The sequence below is a fragment of the Anthonomus grandis genome, chromosome 14 (assembly GCF_022605725.1).
Source record: "Anthonomus grandis grandis chromosome 14, icAntGran1.3, whole genome shotgun sequence".
In the NCBI taxonomy this organism is placed as follows: Eukaryota; Metazoa; Arthropoda; class Insecta; order Coleoptera; family Curculionidae; genus Anthonomus; species Anthonomus grandis.
Genome location: NC_065559.1, coordinates 22,503,617 through 22,527,994, shown reverse-complemented (window position 1 = coordinate 22,527,994; position 24,378 = coordinate 22,503,617). Strand labels below are relative to the sequence as shown.

At 38.9% G+C, this 24,378-nt stretch overlaps 1 protein-coding gene across 1 annotated transcript in view; it reads left to right on the top strand.

Annotated features, from left to right (window-relative positions):
- The window catches only part of LOC126744359 (membralin), a 430,191-nt gene that overhangs the window by 390,292 nt on the left and 15,521 nt on the right, over positions 1-24,378 (top strand). Inside the window, exon 10 of the mRNA XM_050451737.1 lies at positions 8,317-8,480. Within this exon, the coding sequence (XP_050307694.1) occupies positions 8,317-8,480 (164 nt within the window). The remainder of the gene's footprint in view (positions 1-8,316; positions 8,481-24,378) is intronic.

Here is a 24,378-nt window from a genome sequence, read left to right as displayed (position 1 = left end):
GAGAAAACCGTATTCCTGAGAGTAAGCTGGGACCATCAAAAGACCACAAGACGAAAAATAGAGGCTCTTACGAATATATGTATGATCCTGATACAAAGCTGCTGGGAGGATCTCAGGAACCTCGCCGAAGTGCAAAATAGGCCAGAGATAATCCTAGCAGAGAATATGGGCAACAATAAGGCTGCAAGAAGGGCTAACCAACTTGCAACCCAGGGAGCCAGCAACAGCCTGGTAGGCCCTGAACCAACATGTTATGTCAGCGATAAGACCTGGAAGAGGGAAATCGGCAACTGGCTAACAAACCAGAACAAATTCTACTGGGAGCAGCTGCCAAAGATGGAACAATCCAAACAACTTATAGGCAGCCCACCCTTCAAGAAGGGTGAGAACATACTGGGCCTCTCCAGACAACAACTGCGAAAGGTCGCAGGGCTACTTACAGGCCATGCACCCAGCAGGAAACACCTGCATACGCTAGGGAAATCAGTTACCTCGCTATGTAGGGGATGCAATGAGGAGGACGAAACAACTCTTCACATACTGTGCTTCTGTGAAGCATTTAATCAAACCAGGGCAACATTCCTGGGGGAAGAGAAACCCGCACCAGAGGGTATAAGAAATCTACCACTGGGCACAATCCTGGACTTCCTTGAAGCTACAGAATTGAACCTATGGGACTAAACATATGGGACACAATAGGACTGCTTCTTAGCAGACCGCAGTGTAGGGAGCCACAAGGCACCACCCAGCGGTGGAGTTTTAGTGGGTATAGGACGAGACAGATTCGATACTGAGTCCCACACTACTGGGGGCGGCGCCGCGTAACCAGTGTTCATAAAGAATTTCTCCACCGACCCAAAAAAAAAAAAAAAAAAAAAAAATGATCCTGATAACCATATAGTTGTGTGCAGATGGAATGACAATAGCCTAGTTATTTTGGCATCTAACAGTACCACTGTGAATCCAATTTTACAAGCCAAAAGATATTCTCAAAAGGAAAAGAAACGAATAATGGTAGATCAACCTTATATTATAAAAAAATATAACGAAAATATGGGCGGGGTCGATAGAGCGGACCAAAACATCAGCCTTTACCGAGTATCCATAAGAGGCAAAAAGTGGTATTTTCCAATTTTTTGTCACTTCTTGGACATGGTAGTTCAGAATTCTTGGCAATTGAACAGAAATAGTGGGGATAAAATGGATCAATTAGCATTTAGAAGAGCAATAGCCCAAAGCATATTGGAGACACACAAGAAACCATCAGCTTATCAAACTGGAAAGACAAGTAAATATTTGCATCAATCATCGCGTTATGACCGCATGGACCATCTTATTTTATATAGTGAAACACAAATCAGATGCAAATATTGCACAAAAAAAGTTAATTTTACATGTAGCAAATGCAAAATTGGGCTCCATCCAAAAGAATGTTTTTATCTTTACCACACTCAGCATTAACTTATATTTTCGTTTTTGTTTTGATTTAGCACTAAACATGGCAATAAAAAAATTTTCTTGGTACGATATTGATTATAATTTTTTTTTCAATCGTATAGCAATAAAGCTAAAGTCCTTTTAAAAGGACAGTGACTTACCATAAATCTACCACTTACTAATTTTTTCAAATATTTTTTTAGGGCTTCTAGGTACACTAGCATTAAATATTTTGGGTAAAAATAAAATTTTCAATTATTTTTTTTGTCAGCCTTATTTGGGTTAATGTCTTCCATCTTAGGTAAGGCATTGCCGAAGATGGCCTGTCTGATTTTCTTTAGTGCCAGACATCTGCATAGGATGTGCTCTGCAGTCTTGTCTTCCACCATGCATAGTCCGCATTCGGCGACTTCCGCCAAACCAATCCTATTCATGTGGTGACACAGTCTGCTGTGGCCGGTATACTTTTATTAGCGCTTTTAGGTGTTTCCTGTTAAGTTCCCTTATGGGATCTGTTATCTTCCTTGTTACGTCTAGTATGAAAGACTTCACATGGTTATGTCCTGGTAATCCCTCCCAGTAGTGCTTTGCTTTGTTGTGGACCAGTTTTGAGATTGTATGTTTTGCCATATTGTAGGCAATGCCTAATGCTGGTTCTGGTTGGATTCTGCTCCTTTTTTGGCTAACTTGTCAGCCGCCTCATTTCCTGGAAGCCCAGAATGTCTCGGAATCCATGTTAGGGTAATTTTGTTCACTTCCCCAAGCAGTATGAGTGTTTGATGATGATATAATGAGTGTTTCCCAAGGCAGTTAGAAATTTTTTGTCCTTGAGTTAGTGAAGTATATTCCAACTCCCACTCCAAAATTGGTTTTGGAACCGTCTGAATATACTCGGATGTCCGCTTTCTTTAGTTCCATCCGTTTCTGATCCCAGTCCGCTTGGTCTGGTATGTTGAACGAGGATGAACTCGTATTTGTCTTGGCATTAGGTCTGATGGCATACCAAATGTGCTGTGATCGCACACCTTCTCAACCAGTTCAGTTAATTCCATCCAGACTTTGTTTGCCGAGATGCCATTTATGATATGGTGCAGCCTGTAATTAGTTCTTATGGCTTCCCCCTGCAGGTATATGTGCAAAGGGCAGTCCAAGTAGTACTTCCATGCCTCCGTAATGAGCAAGAAGGCCTGTCTTTGAAGGCTTAAACATTCATAACATTAACTTAGCTCTTACATAGTCATAAACAGACCGGTATAATTAATACAAGGTGGATTGGAATGGCTTTCAAATTGAAGTATCGTCAAAATGTGGTAATCATACATTAAGATAATAATCATTTCACATATTAGGATTCCGATTTTTGACGGCTTTATTGTATTTCACTTTTTTTATTGTTTTATAAGAGCTGTTTCATTAATGTAGATGTTAAGATAAACTACAACCAATTATCTTGAATAGAATTGAAGTGAAGTTTAAGGCAGCGGGCAGTCCAAGAGCCTGTTATGTACATAGTCTGTCTCCGAATGGATCCCTCGTGCCTCATCAAGGTTTCCTAAAAGCTAACAGTTTTGGAAAAACCGATGAGGCACTCACTATTATATGTCTGGTCTAATGGACTAAATATCGCTGGGTTAACTGTAGGTGTTACATTATATTTGGTTTCATCCACCTCCCAACACTACCGGCATTCTGGTTTTTTTTTGTAATTTCTATGGCATTGCTACAATATTGTAATAAAAATATACTAATTCTCCGTCATTCCGTAATGACTGAAGCGGTCACGGCGTCTGTAAGATTTGCGAGAATCTTCCGAAACAGCGTTCTGCTAAGTATATAAGCGGCTGCTTCGAGAGTTGTCAGTTGTCAGTTCAGTGAAGTAAAGTTTAGAATATTGACGTAAAATTTAAATATAAATACAGTAAAAATAAATATCTGTAGTAATCATGAGTGATCATATTTTCGTAGTAAAATGTGTAAATAAATTAGTTGACTATTTTTCATTATTTCAATTTACACCTAACGAACAGGAAAAACGCTACATTGGTGTCGAAAGTGGGGTGTGAATTGGACGTCAATCAACTGTACATTGGAGAAAAATAAATAATAGTGGACCAAAATAAATCTAAAGGTCTAAAGAACTAAATGTAGCTGGGTTAACTGTAGGTGTTACATTATATTTGGTTTCATCCTGCTCCCAACATCACCGGAATTCTGTGCTTTCTGAAATACCTATAGTATTGTTACGATATTGTAAACACCGAGAATACCAGCTAATTCTGCGTCATTCCGTAATGACAAAAGCGGTACACCGCACGACGTCTGGAAGATTTGCGAGAATCTTCCGAAACAACGTTCAGCCGAGTATATAAACGGCTGCTCCGAGAGTAGTCAGTTGTCAGTTCAGTGAAGTAAAGTGCGGAATATTGGCGTGAAATTTAAATAGTTGAAAATAAATACAGTAAAAATAAATTTCTCTAGTAATCATGAGTTATCGTATTTTCGTAGTGACATGTGTAAATAAATTAGTTGACTATTTTCCATTATTTCAATTTACACCTAACGAACAGGAATGATGACCGAGACAACTTTGTTTTTGCTGTTGCAAGCGATACTTATCGGTCAATGTACAAGGTTTGGAAGCTAAATTACTAGAAAATTATGTGAACCTGGAAGCTAAATTATAATAAAAACTCACCAATTTAAGAACTGAGAGAGATTTCTGTCAGACTAGAAAAAAAGATTTTGGAAAATAAGAAGTTGAAAAAAGTATCCTTCACTAGAGAATTAGATTCTTTTATTGGAGGAGAACAGGATCTAGCATGTTGAAAATAAAATTGTAACCTTAGACGACAGCGCTATCGATAACCTGTCCTATAGACCTTCAGCGGTGAATAATAAGAACGAAGTTTGTGTAAGAAGCTTGGAATCAAGAAAGCGAGAACTACTGCATAAGACCCGCAGTCAGTTGGCATGGACCATTAATCGGTATTTAGCTAAAGTAGTCTCTAGCCACGAAAGAGACTGGGATAGATCTCTTCATTTGTTTCTGCTGGCTTATCGATCGGCCATCCTTAAAACCATAGGCAAGTCTTCGGCTTGAATAGTGATGGAAAGAGAACTCTGTCTCCCATTCGATTTAAAGTTTGGTTACCCGCCAGGAACCGATGTTGCCGGGGAGGACTACATCAGTGCATTACGTATGAGAATGGATCTCAATCATAATGAAGTTGGCATTTCCATTTAAGCTTCCAGCGATTGAATGAAGGATGCATATGATGTCAATGCCAAAGACCAAAGGTACAAGGTCTTTGGAATAATTTCTGGACCAAAATGAACTTAAGGTTGGGGCAGCGTAACGATATTGTAAACACCAAGAAATCAGCTGATTCTCCATCATTCCGGAATGACAGAAGTGGCACCCGGCACGACGTCTTAAAGGTTAGCCAGAATCTTCCAGAACAGCGTGCTGCCAAGTATATAAGGAGCCGTCAGTTTAGTTTAAAGTTCGGAATAGTAGCGAGAAATTTAAATAGTTGTAAATAAATACAGTCAAAATAAATCTCTTTAGTAGTCGTCTTTTTGTAATGAAGTGTGTAAATAAATTAGTTGACTATTTTCAATGTCAAGCGTTTCGGGGATCCTAGTCTAGCAACGGAGTCCGCTCTCTTATTTCCTGCATAGCCTACGACAGCCGCAACTTCTCAGAATCTTAGGCAGCAACAAGTAGCTTCAACCAACAACGATATTAGAGCAATCTTGGAGTGGGGCGATAACAATCTGGTCAATTTTAACGCTAAAAAAACGCAGGTTGCAGTATTTACGATGAAGACTAACCTTGGTGGCCCGGAGCTGGTTATGGCAGGGAAAGCATTGCCAATGAAATCATCTTTACATCTTCTAGGAGTCGAAGTCACCAACAGTGTGTCCTGGCATGACCACGTTGCCGAGATCGCCAGGGCAGCTTCCAAAAAACTCGGAAAAAACAAAACTTTTCAAAACAAAAAAACTGTATACACCACAACAGCTGCTGACTCTTTATAAGGCTTAAATACGCCCTTCCCTCGAGTATTGCTCGCATGTCTGGAGCTCTGCACTCAAGCATAGTTTAAAGCTGCTAGATTCTATACAGAAGAGAGCTATTCGTCTTATCGACAAACCAGAACTGACAAATAGTCTGGATAGTCTGGAGCACAGGAGAAAGGTGGCTGATCTCTGTTTATTCTACCGTTATTATCACGGTAAGTGCTCCTCTGAGCTGGCAGGCCTGATCCCACCCAGGGCTGTTCCGGCAAGAAGGACGCGTCTAGCAGTTGCGGCTCATCAACATCGAGTCCACCTGCCTACCCCAAGGACGTCGCTGTATCGGGACTCATTCATCTGGAGAACATCTTCTTTGTGGAACGGGCTTCCACCTCACATATTTCCCGACGCATACAACCTGCAGCGATTCAAGATAAATGCCCACAAATATCTTCGCGCAAGCACCACTCCAAGAGTGACATAGGACTTTGCTCTTGTGCTTGTTTTTACCATAAAAAAAAAAAAAAAAAAGTGGCCAGGTATCCAGACAAACTGAACCCTGCAGCCCACCTTCACCAGTTGCTCTAGGATCTTTATATCCTTGGAGCTTGAAGCCCAGCTTTTGGGACGTAGTAACCTTAATGCCAGCCTTAATGCTCTCCGAGCAGATTGAAACGACAGTAATTTAGAATTTTCTGTCTGCATTTTAATACGGCGAAGACTTTAACCTGGAAAACAGTTGCGTGCCCCCAGCAAGTAGCCCCTCCTGGTAAATGGGGTCCTACCACAGAACCCTGCACTAGGTCTATTGTTCATTCTGGACCCATCTGAGATAGTCCCCTTGTTTATCAATGAAAGCCCATTGGAGTCCTACTACTGCTCTCTGCTTGGGGTAGCGGTCATAAAACCCGTACTATTCACTGTCACAGGTGCCATGTAGTCACCGTCCATTAGAAGAAAAAAACATTCCTTTACCGCTTATGACTAGATTTTTGTATGACCTGTCTTAGTAGCCCGTGGGCATGTAGCCTAAGCGCTCTAGTTAAAGCCGATCGAAGGAACCCATTATAGTTAGGCATGGAATGCGTTGGAATCTATTCAGTTAAGGCCGAATTTTTGCCTTCTCCGTAGAGGGCCACCAAACGATAGTCTCGTAGGTCAGAAGAGATTTGATAAAAGATGAGTAGATCCAGTAAGATCTTGGTGACAGATCCTAAGTGTGACCGAAAGCCTTACTGCAAGCCCAAAGCGCCCAGGTGGTCTTCTTAATCCTAATGTCTGGGTGATCGTACCAGGAGAGTTTGGAATCTTATGGAAACCAAACAGTCCTGGAGTATTCCACTTGCACGCCTCCCAGAGACACAACTGGAGATGTGCAAAAGTTACATTTCCTTGTGAATAGTAGCATCTCTGCTTTTTTGGAGTTGGCTAATCCTTAGGCTCTCAGAAAGGCACGATTTGTTCACTATAGGTAGGGCCTTCATCATTGGGCCGTGTATTGTGGCGTCTTCCTTCCTTCGGCAAAGGATTATTAAGTCGCCAGCGTAGGCCTGCGTATATAGGCCAGCTACTAGGGACACCAGGCGTAAAAACAATATTTTTTTCCTGTGGGCAGCCCCTATCTGCAACGTTATGGCAACCTCGCTCTTAAGCCAAGCATATATACAGCGGTGCGCTCTTTTTTTGCTTTTAAATTATTACATTATAACATAAAAAAATAAATAAAATGCTACGACTTCTACGACGCGACCTATTCGCCAATGCATACAGGGCACAACAGTATCTTTTATTAGTATAACTGTACCGACCGAAATACAGGTGTGTTCATGTCATTTATTTCTCTGATGCAAAGAATGTAGGTATTCTTATGACCAACGATACCCAAAATATTGATTAATTCTTTGAAGAAGTTACCAATTGTTAAGACGATTTATAGCTATAGAAGATAAAAATTAAGTTCTGGAAATGGCTATAAGGCTTTCAAAGTTAAAAAGTGATCAAGATTGAAAGTAACAAGTCGTTGGAATCATCATTCATAGGAGATAAAGGTCGACTATTAAAAAGTGGCTCGATTTATATTAGGATACTATTCATCTCCTTATATTTCAAGTTTTGACTACAAATAGCTCTAAATAGATGAGTCTTGAGTGACTGCACTCTTCACTCCCATAAAACATCGATATATGTTGAAATGCCACTGAATCATTTCACACAAACAGCACCAAATCTATGAAGTGCTGCCAAAGAAGCCTGATTAGATAAAATTGGACGGAAGCGGACAAATAAACATAAATGTGCCATTCATAATCCAGCACCTCTATATCTAAACAAAAGTATATTAAAGAGACCGACAAAGTCAACATAGTTGTGGAGAAATGTTTTGACATGACTAACTCATTTGGAAAAGCGCCGATCATTCTAGTAGACTATGAGGAAGATTGCCCTGACATCAATCTAGGGATGAGTGTATAGAATAGACTATCTAATTAAATCGCTATTGTATATTTATTCTCACACTTGATATTCTGTTGCAGCACCTGTAAATACCTTAAATCTTTATTGTACTGGTTCTCTAAAAATTTGACATTGTTATGAATGTCCACAATGACATTTGACAAGCCAAAAAACGTTTGTGTTTGCAATAATAAAGCTTTTAAATTTATAGAAAATTTTCACAGTCGCTTTAGCAGCTATGTTTCTGCTCTCTTTTCCGTATGTATTTTTATTATATTTTCAATAACAAGTTCTCTATTATTTGTGATTGATTCTATATTTATATAGGTCATTTTCTAAAGATTCTCTTGAAGTAAAAGTTGTATTGCAAACTGACTAGGGCTAAACACAATTTTTTTGTTCTAGCATTCGATGATCTACTTCTTCCATCATTACGAGCTACCAGTAATACTACACCAAATCCAGTTTCAACAAATTTTGCTAAGATCTGCTCAGCAGCCTCCTGTTGCTGTGCCACCTGCTGAAGCTGTTCCACATACAGTAGCTGCCAACGCTATTCCAGATCTTAGGTAAGTAATTTAATTCAGATCTTGTGAATGCTCGGCATATTTTACATTAAAATTTGTAAAAGAAATATAAAACAGCGGAATTACGTGGAAAGCGATATAATTTACATACGGTTCAGTAGAGAAGGAGTTCAATAATGATCAAAACCTACTATCCTATTAAATTTCCTCGTCACTGCATTTTACTCACCGATAAGCCCAAGCGAGGTGAGGATACGTATTGTCGATTACCACAAGTTAACTCGGTTTATGCCGCACGATATTACAAAAGATTCACAATACTCGAGTTTACTAGGGCCTTGGAAAATTGGCATGACACACAATCCCGAGTTAACTTGGGCACTCTGGTTAAGCAGTTTAATACCTATTTACGTCAAAAAATTTTAGGAACTGTTTAAACCTGTTTCGATTGCAAGACTTGAAAGTTTGAAAGTATATATTTATACAAGGTTTATTTAATTGAACGCAAATATTTGTACGGGGTGATAGTACTCTAATATCCCATGATATTCAGTTTAGAGCAAATTTAATTCTCTGCCTTTTGTTCATAGCATGCAAGGTTTTCAAGTAAGAAATTAAAACTACGTGTGTTCCCTAAATGAATTCCTTATTTTCTTCAGAGAAGGATGAGACGAGCTCAAGCGAGGCTCCAGATGAGATGAGGCCTCTAGAAATCTTAGGATTCTTACGTAAACTTCTGTTTCACGTTAGTACCTCCAATAAACATTATTCATTCATTAATCATTCGTCTTTTGAGAGCGAAATCTTAAGTTTCCTAGATTGCCTCTCAGAATATCATCCATGCTCACGTATGCTTTAGTTAGAATGTTCTTCGAGAAGTTCGTATATGCGGCAAGGAAATTCTTAATTCAATTCAGATAAGAACGAGAAAACCTCAAGCTATTTACACCTAATTCAAGACGTGAAACCAGGATGATTTATTACCATTTCCAAGTTCTTTGGTTTCTGAGAACTCTGGGTGAGGCTCCAGAATTCCATCAGGATCTTTATGTGTACTTACCTTACCTTCAATTCATTCATTAATCAGTTATTTCTCGAGAGTTGTACAAGGTGGCAAAGTTTTTCCCTCGTATTTTGCGTATTCGCTTTTATATTCTGTGATAATTCTGGGATATAAAATATTTTTTAGAATCTCTCTCTGGAGTAGCCTTCAATAATACGTATATGAAATTTTTATTTTCTGATTCTTTTTTCAGCTTTCTGGTCTCTTGCACTATTCTCGTATCTGTCATCGTTTTCCATTTATTTGCAAAATTAATCATCGATGGAAGTGAATAAAATTCTAGTAGCTGGATCTGATTACAGCTTCCATTCGACTTCGAAGGCTTCTAAGCAGGTTCTAAATGTACTGACGTGGCATATTTTCCTATAAGTCAATAAGAACATTCTGAAGATTATCTAGTGTTCTTATTGTTGTCGGATGTTGTTGAATTGTCCCAGACATATTCAAATGGATTAAGGTCCGGCACGTGAATGTCTACAAAACCAAGAATTGGTCATTTTCTACTAAGGCAGTGGATCTCATGAAAAGCTTTGTTACTAATAGGAAACAGAGGGTTTGTTTGGATGACAAATATTCAGAGGATGGGAGTCTTTCATCTGGCATACTACAGGGAAGTATTTTGGGTGTCCTTCTTTATCTGAATATGCCAACCATTGTTTAAATGAAGACCTAAAATTGCTGTATGACCAATCCTTGAGGCATTGTTTGCAATTACAGCTAAATCCGAAGAAGTCTGTCGCTATGTGATTTACTAAATGCATTTTAAGACAAAACCTTCTTAATTGCATTCATTTGCATATCAATAATGAACCAATTTCATTTCAAAACATAAGTAGGAAACTCGGTATATACATGGATATTGACTTGAAATGTTCTCACCATGTAACAAGAAAGTTACAAAAAGGTTATTCGATGCTTAAATCCCTATAACGAAAGATGCTCTGCGATTCCCCGATTCTTGCACATCTGAATTTATGTGACACTGTTTATGGCCTTGTCTTGATCATAGGGACAAGAAGCGTTTGCAAAAGCTTCAAAATGCTTGTGTGAGATACATATTTGGTATACGAAGACCACATGGGGTATCACACAAATTGATAAATGTCCTCCCTACCTAATAGATAGAGTTAAGTGCAGGGCTGTTACTAGCCGAGTCAATAACGTCGTGTTACATTAAATAAATAAGACAATGCAAGTCCGAAAAGATGTTTTCACTGTACCATTGTCTACCACCTTCAAAAACCGAGTCAATATAAGACATCGAAATCCTCTGGAGATCCCACGGCATCGCAAAGAAATTTTTAAACGCAGCTTTTCCTATAATATTGCAACTTGTGTGACTAAATATTATCACTAATTATAGTATTATTTCAAAATTTTGCCGGACTAAACAACCACATGGGGGATCTTTGATAATGCTTCATGATGAATGTGTAATAAATGGCTTTAATTTAGGAGTTTTGAATGTAGTGATTTTAGTTGTGAAATTTAAGTGTTGTGCTATGTTCTCCAATATTTTAAACCTGTATATATTGTGTGTTTATCGTTCACCATCATCTTGTTCTGAGGTCTTCTTGCTTGAATTAGAATCAATACTAAGATCCTTACCTTCATGTGTTTCTATAATCTTAACTGGTGACTTTAACATTAACTTTTCTGCTAAAAATACGCTCAATGTAAACTTGCTCTGAGCTGCTTATTAACATCTTTTGGTTTGGAAATGCATGTTGATTCTTTCTATATATCAGATCTCTCGCCATCTATAAATGCTTTTCGAAATAATACAAGGAAAAGGCTTATAACTACATTGTCCTAATATTGTGTTAAGCCCATAAAACTTTATATTTTTGTATACCTATTGCTTATAGTCAATTAAATATTCAGTAGCACGGTTTAGTTGTTACTATTATACAAATTTTATTATCTATGCCTGAACTTGTATTGCATCCTAAATTTACAAATTTGTGTTACACCTATACCTTAAGATTGTGACTTTGGGTTTTTAAACATAATTTTAACGTACCAGTTTTTTGAAAAATACGTTTCAGCTAGCCCTTAAAAGATGACTTAAGGTACAAACGAGTATTGTACCTTGCACCAGTATATGTTGTGCCTTGGGTCAGTTATAAAAAAAGGAATGGAAATGAATTTTGAAAGATTTTTATTAAATATCTTAAAGACATAGAAAACGTTATTAATCGAATGAATATATTTGCAAACAAATACTTATTTAACATTAAATCCACTAAATTCAACATCAAACTGGAGCGTGCAGTTCCGTTTATTTTGTGCGGCTGCGGAAGGTTACGTATAATATCACTACGCAGAAAAGCATAGGTCTCTGTTGACTCATTTATAAATTTATTGATGCTTAAAATTCTGCATAAATATTTAAGTTCGTTATGAGTCCCACTATTTAGTATTTCGGCAACATAACAAGTGAACGATTTCTTTCCAGCGACTTTCACTAAAACGAAGTCTCCTTGTCAAAATCTTCAGACAAGCCGTATATATTTTGGTCATTTATTAATTCTTCCTCTCTAGCTACTGTCTTCAAATGTTTCTTCATCACTACTTGAAGTTGATCCATTATCATATTTAGCAACGCTTTTTGGTACATTTTTTAAATCACGCTCTTCAACTATTCTCTTAGTAACTGCTTGAACTTTTCCAGATGATGCATTTGCTAAAGTCTTTCTCTTTTTAAAGCCCTCTATTTTATTTTTCTCTGGAGTATCACTAAGGATACGTGACTTTCCTCTAGCTCTACCTGACTTCATTTTGCGAGCCGGTGCTTTCGGATAGGGCCGTAACATTTTAGGTGTAATAACATTTCCTGATGGTCCTCCTTGAAGAAAAAATTCGATATAGAGGGTAGAGCCATCCATTTTCTGAGCCGTGACTTCAGCTTGTTCCCCATTCGGTTTAACGTTGACTTGTTTACGACCGTCAGTAGACTGATCTAAAGGACGATCGGTCACATATGATGATAAAAACTCGCTCTCTTCAGAGTTAATATTTTCATTGACTGGATAAAGACCACTTACTTCAAACCCCTTCTGAATGTTGGATGTAGTAAATGCTTTTGGAAATGCCTTGCCTGCTCAGCTACATTATAAATCGTAATGATTTGTCCAGGATGCATAATCATCCACTCGCTACATGCGGCATTATAATAAGTTTTCATGGGCCCAAAAACTGTTCTGTCGAGCGGTTGAATTTTGTGACTAGTATGGGGGTGGAACGTAATCGGAATAATGCCATTTTCTTTGCAAAATTAATACCTGGTATATTCACATGGCTATCGTAATTGTCTAAGACTAATATGACTGGATCTTTAATTGATGGTTCCACATGATTCTTGAAGTGATTTAAATACTGCAAAAACAATGTTTCGTTTGACCAACGGGACGGATTTGCACCTCCTATGGTTCTAACTGGACAAACCTTCAGCATATGGGCCTTAAAATTTCCTCTTGGAAATATCATCATTGGCGGGATGTGATTGCCAATTGCATTTATTGAGGCTATAAGTGTAACGTTTTGTCCTCGTTCTGCACTGTTTTATTCCCTTGGGTCCGATTATTTTTGTTGGACAGTTGTTAGGGCTGTCTCATCGCAGTTCCAAATTTCTTCTGGTGTGAAATTTCCACTAGATAGGCCTTCTTTGTAATTCCTAAAGAAGGTAGTTATGTTTGTTTTACTAAAAGGCGTTGATCGGGCCAAACTTGTAGGCTCGGGCTTCCGAAGAGACAAATCTGCATGTCTTTTAAGGAACTGCCTTAGCCATTCCTTTCCAGCTATCTTATTTTGGTCCCAAGAAGGCGGATGTAACTTATTATTTGCAATTGCATACTGGTATGCTAAGGTACGAACATCCATTTTAGTCAACCCATAATTCAGGCGTGCAGCAGTAAGAAGATAGGTTTTCAGGACAGCAACATATGAAAATTCTTCAGCTCCCGAATTTCTAAAAGATTGTACGTGTCTGATAAGCGTAGTTTTGGATATGTCATAGCATCTTGCCGCTTCCCTAATTGATAACTTCCCACTGATACATTTATTAGCTGCCGCAATTATATTCTGTGAGTTTATATGCGCTCTTTTTGCACCTACTTTACTCGTCGAGGCATTTTAATATGGTATACCTATATAATTAAAATAAAAGTAAAAATTATATTATTTTCAATAAGATTGTGCTTTGTAATAAGTCATGTACCTTGGACCGGTCCAAGGTACACAACGGCATTATTTCAGCAATTCTTTGCTTTCTACTTTTGGGTTATGCTTTTAAGTAAAAAATACATTTATTAATATCAAGCATAAACACGTGTTTTCAATTGTATTAATAAAAATAATTATAATTTAACAATTTAAAAGGATGTTGACGGATAACAAATTGTTCAATAAATTACTAACCACGATGCAAAAAACAAAACACTCTATAGAAACCCGCACGACTGATTTTTTACTTATATATGTAGCTGCCACCGACTGTATCTTTAAACAACTTATTTATATTATTATTATTATTATTATTATAGATTTTTGCCTTGCGGCAATCACACTCCCGTTTTACGTTTTACGTTTTGAGGTTCTCTACAAGGGTTTTTGGTATAAGTCCAGTTGACGAGATTATTATCGAAATTGTTTGAACATGCTCCATATTTGATGATCTTTTCGTTGTATTTTCCTTGGAGGTTATTGTTATTAGGTATAGCAACGTCAATCAGCGTGGTTCTCCTTAGTCGCTTATCCACCAGGATAAGATCTGGTCTATTGTTGACAGTTCTTTGGTCGGTGAGAACAGTTCGGTCCCAGTACAATTTATACTCGCCATTTTCAAGAACTGGCTCTGGAGTATAATTGTAATATGGAACTTTGTCCGTCCTCAAGAGGTTCAGTTTAACTGCAAGTTCTTGGTGCAGTATTTTTCCCACGCAGTCATGACGTGCCTTATACTCAGTTTGGGCAAACGTTTGACATCCTCCCGTTATGTGTTCGATGGATTCTGTCACTTGGCATCCATATCGACATTTGTCGCTCTGTACTGAAGGATCCGAAATAATGCAATTCAAGTAGTTTCTAGTTGGAATAACTTGGTCTTGTATGGCCAAGAGGAAACTGTTTCGGGAAACAGTTGTCCTGAAGTTAACCAGTAGTTCGACGCGCTGGTGTCGACATGTCGCTGGCTAACCTCGTTGACGTGTCTCCCGTGCAGTGGTTTTTGTGCCCATGATCGATGTTTTTTTTCATCAGTGACGTGGTGACTTTCGATTTCGCGATTCTTCAGTTTCAGAGGTGTAGAGTCATCGACCTCGCATATAGCACGGTGCAGAGCGGACGATCTAGCCTTTTCATGAAAGAAATTTCTCAGAACTGAAATTTGTCGGTCAAACTGTTTGCCAATGTCTGCCAATCCTCTACCTCCCTGATGTCTTGGTAGCGTAGTTCTTTCTGTGGCACTTCGAGGGTGGTGTTTTTGAGCCTTAGTCAATAATGTTCGTGCCTTCCGTTGCAAGTTCTGGATGTCCGTCTTGCTCCATCCCACAATTCCAAAGGAATATGTTAGTGCTGTACAGGCATACGTATTCAACGCCTTAAATAGATTCTTACTGTTGAGGCTCGTTTTCACTATGTGCTTTACTCTTGTTGTAAACTCAGCAGTGAGTTTATCTTTCATTGTTCGGTGGTCTATTCGCGCTGCCTGCACCATTCCCAGGTATTTGTATGTATCACCCTCTTCCATGGCATCTATAGTTTGGCCATCCTGCATCTCAAAGGATCCCGGCTGCATCTTTCCTCGTACAATGTTGTTAATACGACACTTATCCAGCCCAAACCTCATTCCGATATCAGCGATGTTCAGCATCTGATCCAATTGATTACTAGTAGCACCCATTAGCTTTAGATCGTCCATATAGAGCAAATGATTGATTCTTGCGATTTCCCTACTATTCTTCTTAATAGCAAAGCCGCAAGAGGTGGAATTGAGTCGAGATGATAGAGGATTCATGGCTATACAGAACCAAAGTGGACTCAGAGAGTCGCCCTGGAATATACCCTTACGGATCGGTATTGTGTTTGTCTCAATACTCTCTCCAGTAGGAAGTTGTAGATGCATAGTTGTTCTCCATATCGCCATTGTGCTCTCCAGTAGAGTCACAATGCGTTCATCTATTTTATATATCCTAAGGACATCAATAAGCCATTCATGTGGGATAGAATCGAAGGCCTTTTTGTAATCGACATAGGCGATGTAGAGATTTCTCTTATTACTATAGGCCTGGTTGCAAATTACGGAGTCGATGGTCAATTGCTCCTTACAGCCCATGTCTCCCCTAGCACATCCCTTCTGTTGAACAGCAATAATGTTGTTGTCCTCGCAATGTTGGTATATGCGCTCTGTAAGACACGCGGTTATCAGCTTATACAGTGTTGGTAAACATGTTATTGGCCGATATTTCGCTGGATCTTGTGTGTTCTGTGGATCTTTTGATAGCAGAAAAGTTGATCCCTGAGTGAGGAACGTTGGAAGTTTGTTCGGTTCCATCAGCAGATCATTTATTAGTGTGGTCAGTTGTTTGTGGGTTGACCACAGCTTTTTGATCCAATAATTATGTACGTGGTCTGGACCAGGGGCTTTCCAGTTGTGAAGGCCTTTAATTACAGTGGAGACCTCTTCAACGGTAAATGGCTGATGATGCATTTGCTCGAAAAGTTGAGACTTTTGTCGCTCTTCATCTATCCAACTTGCCTGGTTATTACATGGTGTTGTCGTTGTTAATTGACTACTCCAGAATGTTGAAATTTGATCGCTGGTTGGATAGTTATTTTCGCAAGGACTGGTTGAAAACTTAAGTTTTCTATAAAAAGATTTCTCTGAGCGTACGAAAAGCGCGTTGTCCTGCTTTCTGCTATTGCTGGATTTATATCTTTTAAACCGTCCTATTATTATTATTATTATTATTATTATTATTATTACATTATTATATATACATCTGTAGCTAATATGACATGACTCAAATTTCGATGGAAAAATAACTAATACAATCTTTCATATTTATTCCCATTAGCTAAAAAAATTAGAAACGGTTTTATAAACTCTATATTTATAATATATATATTTAAAAACTCTATACTTATTATAACTTACACAAAGTTTGGCTCCATAGCACTTTTACGCAATAGCACAAACACCAAAATAAATTACACGCACACGTGTCTGGTACGAATGGCGTCTAGAACTGTTATAAACTAATCAACACGTTGACCTATTTTTAAGAGACTGACAGAGCCATCTCTCCGACCGGCGAAAAAATACAGCCGCAGCACCTTTTACAGGAAACTTGAACACTTGTGACCATACGGTAACGCTAGGCGTTATTGGGTTAAAACTCCTTTTATTTGCATTTTTTCTTATCTTCACAAATAATGAGAAATATCTGCATGACACTAACACCCTATATAATACTCTTTAAATAGGGATGTTCACCTATTGTCCTCTGAGATATTCTTCGCTTACCTTAATAATGTTTGTATTCTTTTCCACGCCGAATAAAACATTTTTTAGGCCTTATTACTTGAATGCCCATTGTACGTCTGAAGTCACTAAATAAGGGGAAAAGCTCGAATTCTAATAAGTTTGTTTTTATAACGAACACTTCAAAAGAACATCGATATTATTCGGAAAAATAAACCCCCTGCTGAGACCAATAAGAAAAACTTTTTTGGTTGTGTTTGGGCCTCTTTCTTTAAAAAGGCCCACGCTATAGAGGTGAACTCGAGGTTTAACTATGAAGTATTTGAAAGACATTTCTTTATGTTTTCCAGCTTATAGCAATTAGGTTAGATATAATGTAAAATAATAAAATATAGACGATCAAAAACCACCTAAAGTCGGGAATAGAATGGAATTATTGGAATAATGTGTGTCGGGACGAGTACTTCTATAAGCTAAATTGATATAGCTTACATAGATCAAAGCTAGGGCTTTTTATTAAATATGTAGATTTTGTTAAAGAAATCATACTGAAAAAAAGTTCTTTCTCCTAGGACGTCGGCGATTATCATTATGATTTTTATTTTATTAGCAACGCACGAAATAGGCCTGTAGAATTAGCACCATATCATTCTCTCAGGTCTTTCAGCCATGGCGTGCGTCTTTCTCCTGGACAGCTTTTTCCTTGGATTTTTCCTTGAATGATATTCTATCGGATATATGTACTTTTCCCCTTTGATAACAAGTCCAAAATATTCCAACTTGCGTTTTTTGATTTGATTGATTTTCTTGATTGCGTTTTGAAGACGGGGAAGCTTCTAATTCTGTCTAGCCCTAATATTCATAGCAGGCGACGGTAGAACCACATCTCGAAAGCTTCTATTCGGCTACACATTGCTTTTGTTAAAGTCTACGCTATTGCATGGTAAAATTGGATAGGATTTAGATAGGGGTATTGACAAGTCTCAAAAAGTAAGAACCTTCATGTTGCTAAATGCTGCCCCAGCCTACTCGATGCGGAACCTTATCTCCTGCTTGCTATCCCACTTACTATTTAATAAGCATCCCAGATAGCCGGTGACTTACTGAATCTGTTGGTTGTCTTTGCCCAGGTTTGCTGGAGCTCACCATCTTTGCTAATAACCATAGCTTTGGTTTTGCTGATATTTAATTTGAGCCCTCATAGCTTCGCTTTTAGCTACTACGCTATCCAGTAACTCCTTTTTTTATGGTAAACACAAGCACAAGAGGAAAGTCCTATGTCATTCTTGGAGTGGTGCTTGCGCGAAGATATTTGTGGGCATTTATCTTGAATCGCTGTAGGTTGTATGCGTCGGGAAATATGTGAGGTGGAAGCCCGTTCCATAAAGAAGATGTTCTCCAAATGAATGAGTCCAGATACAGCGACGTCCTTGGGGTAGGCAAGTGGACTCGATGTTGATGAGCCGCAACTGCTAGACGCGTCCTTCTTGCCGGAACAGCCCTGCGTGGAAACAGGCCTGCCAGCTCAGAGGAGCACTTACCGTGATAATAACGGTAGAATAAACAGAGATCGGCCACCTTTCTCCTGTGCTCCAGACTATCCAGACTCGTCACAGACTTGTCAGTTCTGGTTTATCGATAAGACGAATAGCTCTCTTCTGTATAGAATCCAGCAGGTTTAAACTATGCTTGGGTGCAGAGCTCCAGACATGCGAGCAATACTCGAGGGAAGGGCGTATTTGAGCCTTATAAAGAGTCAGCAGCTGACACACTGTTGGTGACCTCGACTCCTAGAAAATGAAAAGTTGATTTCATTGGCAATGTTTTCCCTGCCAGTGTTCATCGTAAATACTGTAGCCTGCGTTTTTTTAGCGTTAAAATTGACCAAACTGTTATCGCCCCACTCCAAGATTGCTCTAATATCGTTGTTGGTTGAAGCTACTTGTTGCTGCCTAAGTTTCTGAGAAGTTGCGGCTGTCGTTGGTTTGGCGGACTTAAATGTGGAAATAAGTGTGCTATCGTCCGCAAAGCTGTAGATTCGATTGACAGTGGTTCCTAGCAAATCGTTGATATATACCAAGAAAAGGGTGGGGGATAGAATGCATCCTTGAGGGACTCCAGCGTTAATGTTACATTTGTCGGAGAGGTATCCGTCGACGGCTACTTGGATTGTTCGTTGTTCAAGAAAACTTTTGATCCAATTCAATAATGAGTTTCGTATACCGATTGAGGAGAGCTTGGTTAGTAGTCCCTCATGCCACACTCTGTCAAATGCCTTGGAAATGTCAAGAGCGACTGAGCGGGACTCGCCGTGCTTCTCCGTGGCCTCCGTCCACAAGTGTGTGACGTAGGCCAGAAGATCTCCGGTGGATCTAAGCTTTCGGAAGCCGTATTGATGATCGCTGATTAGTCCAGATGATTCCAGATATCTTAACAGTTGTTGGTTGACTGCTTTCTCCATAATCTTCGATATTACTGGAACTAGTGCAATCGGGCGGTAATTGGAGGGCATCGTCTTCTTACCTTTTTTGGATACAGCTTGCACTCGAGCAGTTTTCCAGCTTGTTGGAAATTGGCCCTGCTTATACGATGCCGTGAACAGTCTACATAAGGGAGAAGTCAATTCGTCTGCACAACGTTTTAGTATTAGGGCTGGAACTCCATCGGGTTCAGAAGCTTTGTTGGTGTCTACGCTTTTAAGAATTTTATTTATAATTCGTTGGGGAAACGAAATTTCTCCCATCGATTAATTCACCCTTGGCAAATATGGCGGTGTTTTGCCTTGCGAGTGCAGAGTAGAATTGGACTCGAAGAGTTTACCCAGTAAGTTGGCTTTTTCCCTTGCTGTTACCGCGATAGAACCATCATATGCTGTTAGGGGTGTCAAGGCCGACTTAGCAAATCCTTGACTAACGGCTTTCGATACCGACCAGAAAGATCTTGTTCCATTTGGGCAGTTTAGCAGTTTGTTTTTGATCCTGTTGTTGTGACTCTCTTTGCATTCATCAATAATTCGCTTGCAGCTATTTCTGGAGGCTAAAAAGTTCCTCCGATTTTCGATGGAAGGATGTTGACGCCATTTGCAATATGCTGCGTTTTTACTGCCTTTTTGAATTCAGGTTGAACCATTGCTTGTTGTTTGGTCCGCATTTAGTAGAAAAAGGGATATAAGCTTCCATTCCTGCCAAGATCGTCTCTGTAATTTGGTTTGCACATTCTGAGATGTTATTGGTTCTAAAGCAGACTTCTTTCCAAGGGAATGAGCGATAAAATTCCCGAAGATGGTTCCACTCTGCTGATTTATAGTGCCATACCTTCCGCGGCATCGGAGGATCCTGCGTTTTAACCTCCAACTGGCAAGAGAATGTTATCAATTTGTGGTCCGATGTTCCTAGGGGGGCATGTACTGATACTGTGTACGAGTCAGGGTCTGAAGCCAAGACCAGATCTAGGAGACTCGCGAACTCGCCGTCTCGATCGGGTATTCTGGTAGGTTCCTCCACAAGCTGCGTAAGCCCATATGGTGGCAAATAGCTCAGCTTCTCGTCCTTCATCATCGTTCTTGTTGCAGAAGCGCAGCTAGTTGATATTGTGAACGTTAAAATCACCCATGACGATGATTTCTGCGCTTGGGTAGTCAATTTGCAGATAGTTAATGCAATCAACCAGGTTCAAAAAGGGCCGTCTATATTGAGTGTCGCTGGGTGGTCTGTAGATACAGCAGATAAATTTCGTGGCACCACTGGTTATTATTTTGAACCACATGACGTCGAAGTCCGCAGGTTCAAGCGTTTCCTCCCGCTGGCAACTCAAATCGTTCTTGACAAATACTGCCAATCCAAAGTTTAGTCGAAATCGGGTGTGTAGATCGTATCCAGGATAAATGAGGTGAACATTTGTTTGTTGTTGAAGGTTTCACCTTTGTTTCTGCCAATGCCAGAATGTGAGGCTTATTTGATTGCAGGTGTTGGTGTACTGCATTAATATTGGTGTATAGGCCTCTGATGTTGCAGAAATTAATTTTTCTGCTAATTAAAGGCTTTTTGATCCGCCTGATGGACCCCCCCGATCAGCCTCCGCCCGGAGATCCGAATAAGAGGCGAGTTTACCTCCGGAAAGTTTTAGTCGTGAGGGCGCCATCATGCATTTACTTTTCTTCTCCATTTCCCCTTTGGAAAACGGACACATCGACATGGCGGCGAAACGTAAGTTCCATGGAACCACTTCACGCCGCCTAAGTCCTATGTGGTGGTATTGAACCGGGCGATGCAAGTAGACAACATCTTCCACCAAAGGGGTTGCTCTTTTAGTCGCCTTTTACGACAGGGCTATTCTACCCCGGCCCTTCCTGGGGAAGTCATCAAGACTTTCTACCACGTAGAACTGTATCGTTCACATAACGCAAGGAATTTATTATTTCTTTTGATTCTGAGGTTGCCGAGAAGGAACCTTTAGGCCTACTTGCCAAGCTCTAACTCCCTCGCCCTTACTCCTACTAATACTACTAGTATTAGTGTGACGAAGACAGACTCCAACCAGTCACTTGGTATTTTTTCCAAAAGCATAGATGCCGTTGAAGAGGCTGATCAATTTATCTGTAGATCTTTAAAATACTTGACTATTTCTGAAGTTTGGTCCATTGGACTTTCCAGTTTAAGCTGTCTTGATTGCGTAAACCATCTTCGCGCGTGTTATTTCTGGACAATAATACAAGGAAAGAGAGACCCAAAATCGGATGTGTTATTGGCTGATAGCAATCACGTGGTACCTACGGATCTGTAATTACGTATCAATGTGGATTCAGGCTAATACTGATACTGTTCCAAAGGTGCACCTGGTGCACCATCTAAAATTAAACAGCGAGCGCAGTTGCCAAATACCTTTACCGCGAGAATATTTCTGGGCAAAATTTACAGCGTTGCCACTGAGTGTGGAAATTTGGTGATTTAAAGAATCCAAATTAAAAATATTAATTATTTTTAGTGTTTAGTGCGAATATATAGTACAAAATAGTTTTGGTTATTAAACGAGTTTCACTCTTTCTTTTGCTTTATAATAAAGAATGCAACTCAGTTTTTCCTAATTACTATAATTTATTATATTACTTTATTTTCTTCTGTTAAAATTAAGTAATCACTGGCAACATGGAATACTAAGCATGTTTATCAACAAAATAACCTCTCTGCCCCCTGTGTAGATGATGTGGTCAATCCAAAGCAGCCAATGTTTATTCTAGTGTAGTAAATGTTCTAAGATATGTCTATTATATTTATTGAAATTAAAACATCTGCCTCGTATCGCATAATAAAAAAATATATTTTTACGTATATAATAATTGAGATAAGCCAATAATTTACTAAACTACAAGTCAAAATTCCTACGAAAATATCTGTAGGCATTTGAATTTTCCACTTTATTTTCAAACACCCTTCTTTGCTGCCTACGCTTTCTTTGAACGTTATATTTCACATTGTTCGTAATGTCTGCCAGATTTTATATTCAGGCTTGCACAAGAGATAATTGTATCTCAGAAATATTTACTCTAGGATACACATACGCTCACTCACAAGCTGAAATGTTACCAGACGAAGCAATTTTGTCGTTTTCGCTTATTATTTTTTCATGTCACAGGCTTCCAATTTTATACATCAAGGATCAAATAAATAATGGTGGCTGATAAATAGTAATTTACCAGTATTATATGTAGATATGAAAAAGTAAATATGTTAGTTATTTTTACGGATTTTGTACTGTTTTGTCTTTATTTTTTAGTCTAGGGTAGTTATTTATGGTTCTAATTGCTTTCACCTAATCTAGTTTTTAGTTCCTTTTTAAGGGTTTCATTTGCTCCCCAATTTTGGTTATTTTATTGTAAATCTTTGTATTTTAAATGTTTAAATTTTATATTAATTGTTGAGAGGAAACTACTAATTCCGGCAGCCCTTGGGTCGATAGAGCTTCTTAAGTTATCCAGCAAAGTGCACCACGTGCAGGCGAATTTGTCACCCCTGACACCCCATTAATTAAAATAGAAAACAACAATTTTTCTGGTTGGGATAGTATTTCCATTAACATATTGTAAAATCTCTCTATTTCAGCAATATTATTAATCTGTAATAATCATTCTATTTTAACGGGCTACTTTCACTAAAGGAGGGGATGTTGCATCTAACTATAGACAGACTTATTTCAATGATACCTTCTCTAATTAGGATCATAGAAAAGTTGTTTCAAAAGAGAATTATAAGATTTTTGGAATCCAATATTGTCCTAAACGATTCCTAGTTAGGTTTTCAATCATCCAAAAATACGACTAATGATCTTTATATATGTTGAAATCTCTATCTGAAGCTCAACGATGGAAAGGTTGCAGCAGTAGTATTTTGTGACTTGGCAAAGGCCTTTGACTACGTGTCGCATGATTTACTACTTCTTCTTCCTCTTCTCATGCCCTATCCATTACGAATGTTGGCGATCATCATAGCTACTCGAACATTATTGACAGTACATGTAAACAGCTCAGTGGAGGTAGCACCATACCATTTGCCAACAGGAAATTCTTTTTCTATTCAGATAATTGAATTTGTCAACCCTTCCGACGACCTCATTAATGACGATCACATCTGTCTATGGTTTTATCAAATGTTAATTATATTTTCTGCATTGACTCTTATCCCACTATGAACATCATCCAGCGTTCTCCTAAAGACATTTTCAAAGTAGAGGTTGAACAAGAGAAGTGACAATATACATCCCTGTCTTACTCCACAACGAATTTCAACAGGTTCAGAGTTCCCTTCATCCAACCGCACGATTACCTTCTGTCCTCAATAAAGGTTGCTGATGATCCGCTTATCCTTGGGGTCGATTCCCACTCGCTCTAATGGAATCCATCATTTTATCGTGTTGACATCTATCGAATGCTTTAGTGTAGTCCACAAAACATGCGTACATCACGTTGCAATTAACATCCTTGCATCGCTGAAACAGCACTTTTACTGCAAGGAGTGCCTCACGCGTTCCAAGACCATTACGAAAACCGAATTGAGTCTGAGTGATGTTCGACTCACATTTGTTGTAGATACGTGCATTATTTTGAGCAACACTTTCAGCACGTGACTCATTTTTCAATTATCAGCTTCAACTATAAGGGCCTTTGCCTTCTTGGTTTGCGATCATTTTAAGCATCTCTGCACGTATCTTTGGCATTTCTGTCTTTTTGAATTTTTATTGCATGGATGACTTTGCTCTTTGTAATAGTAGGTCCCTTCTCTCTGCCATCATCCACCCCCGTGGGAGACTCCGGCCATCATCGAACAGTTCCTCTACGTAGTTCTTCCATGTTTTGAAATTTTCTTCTCTGAGGATTCCTATCTGCTTTTTGCTCTACATTC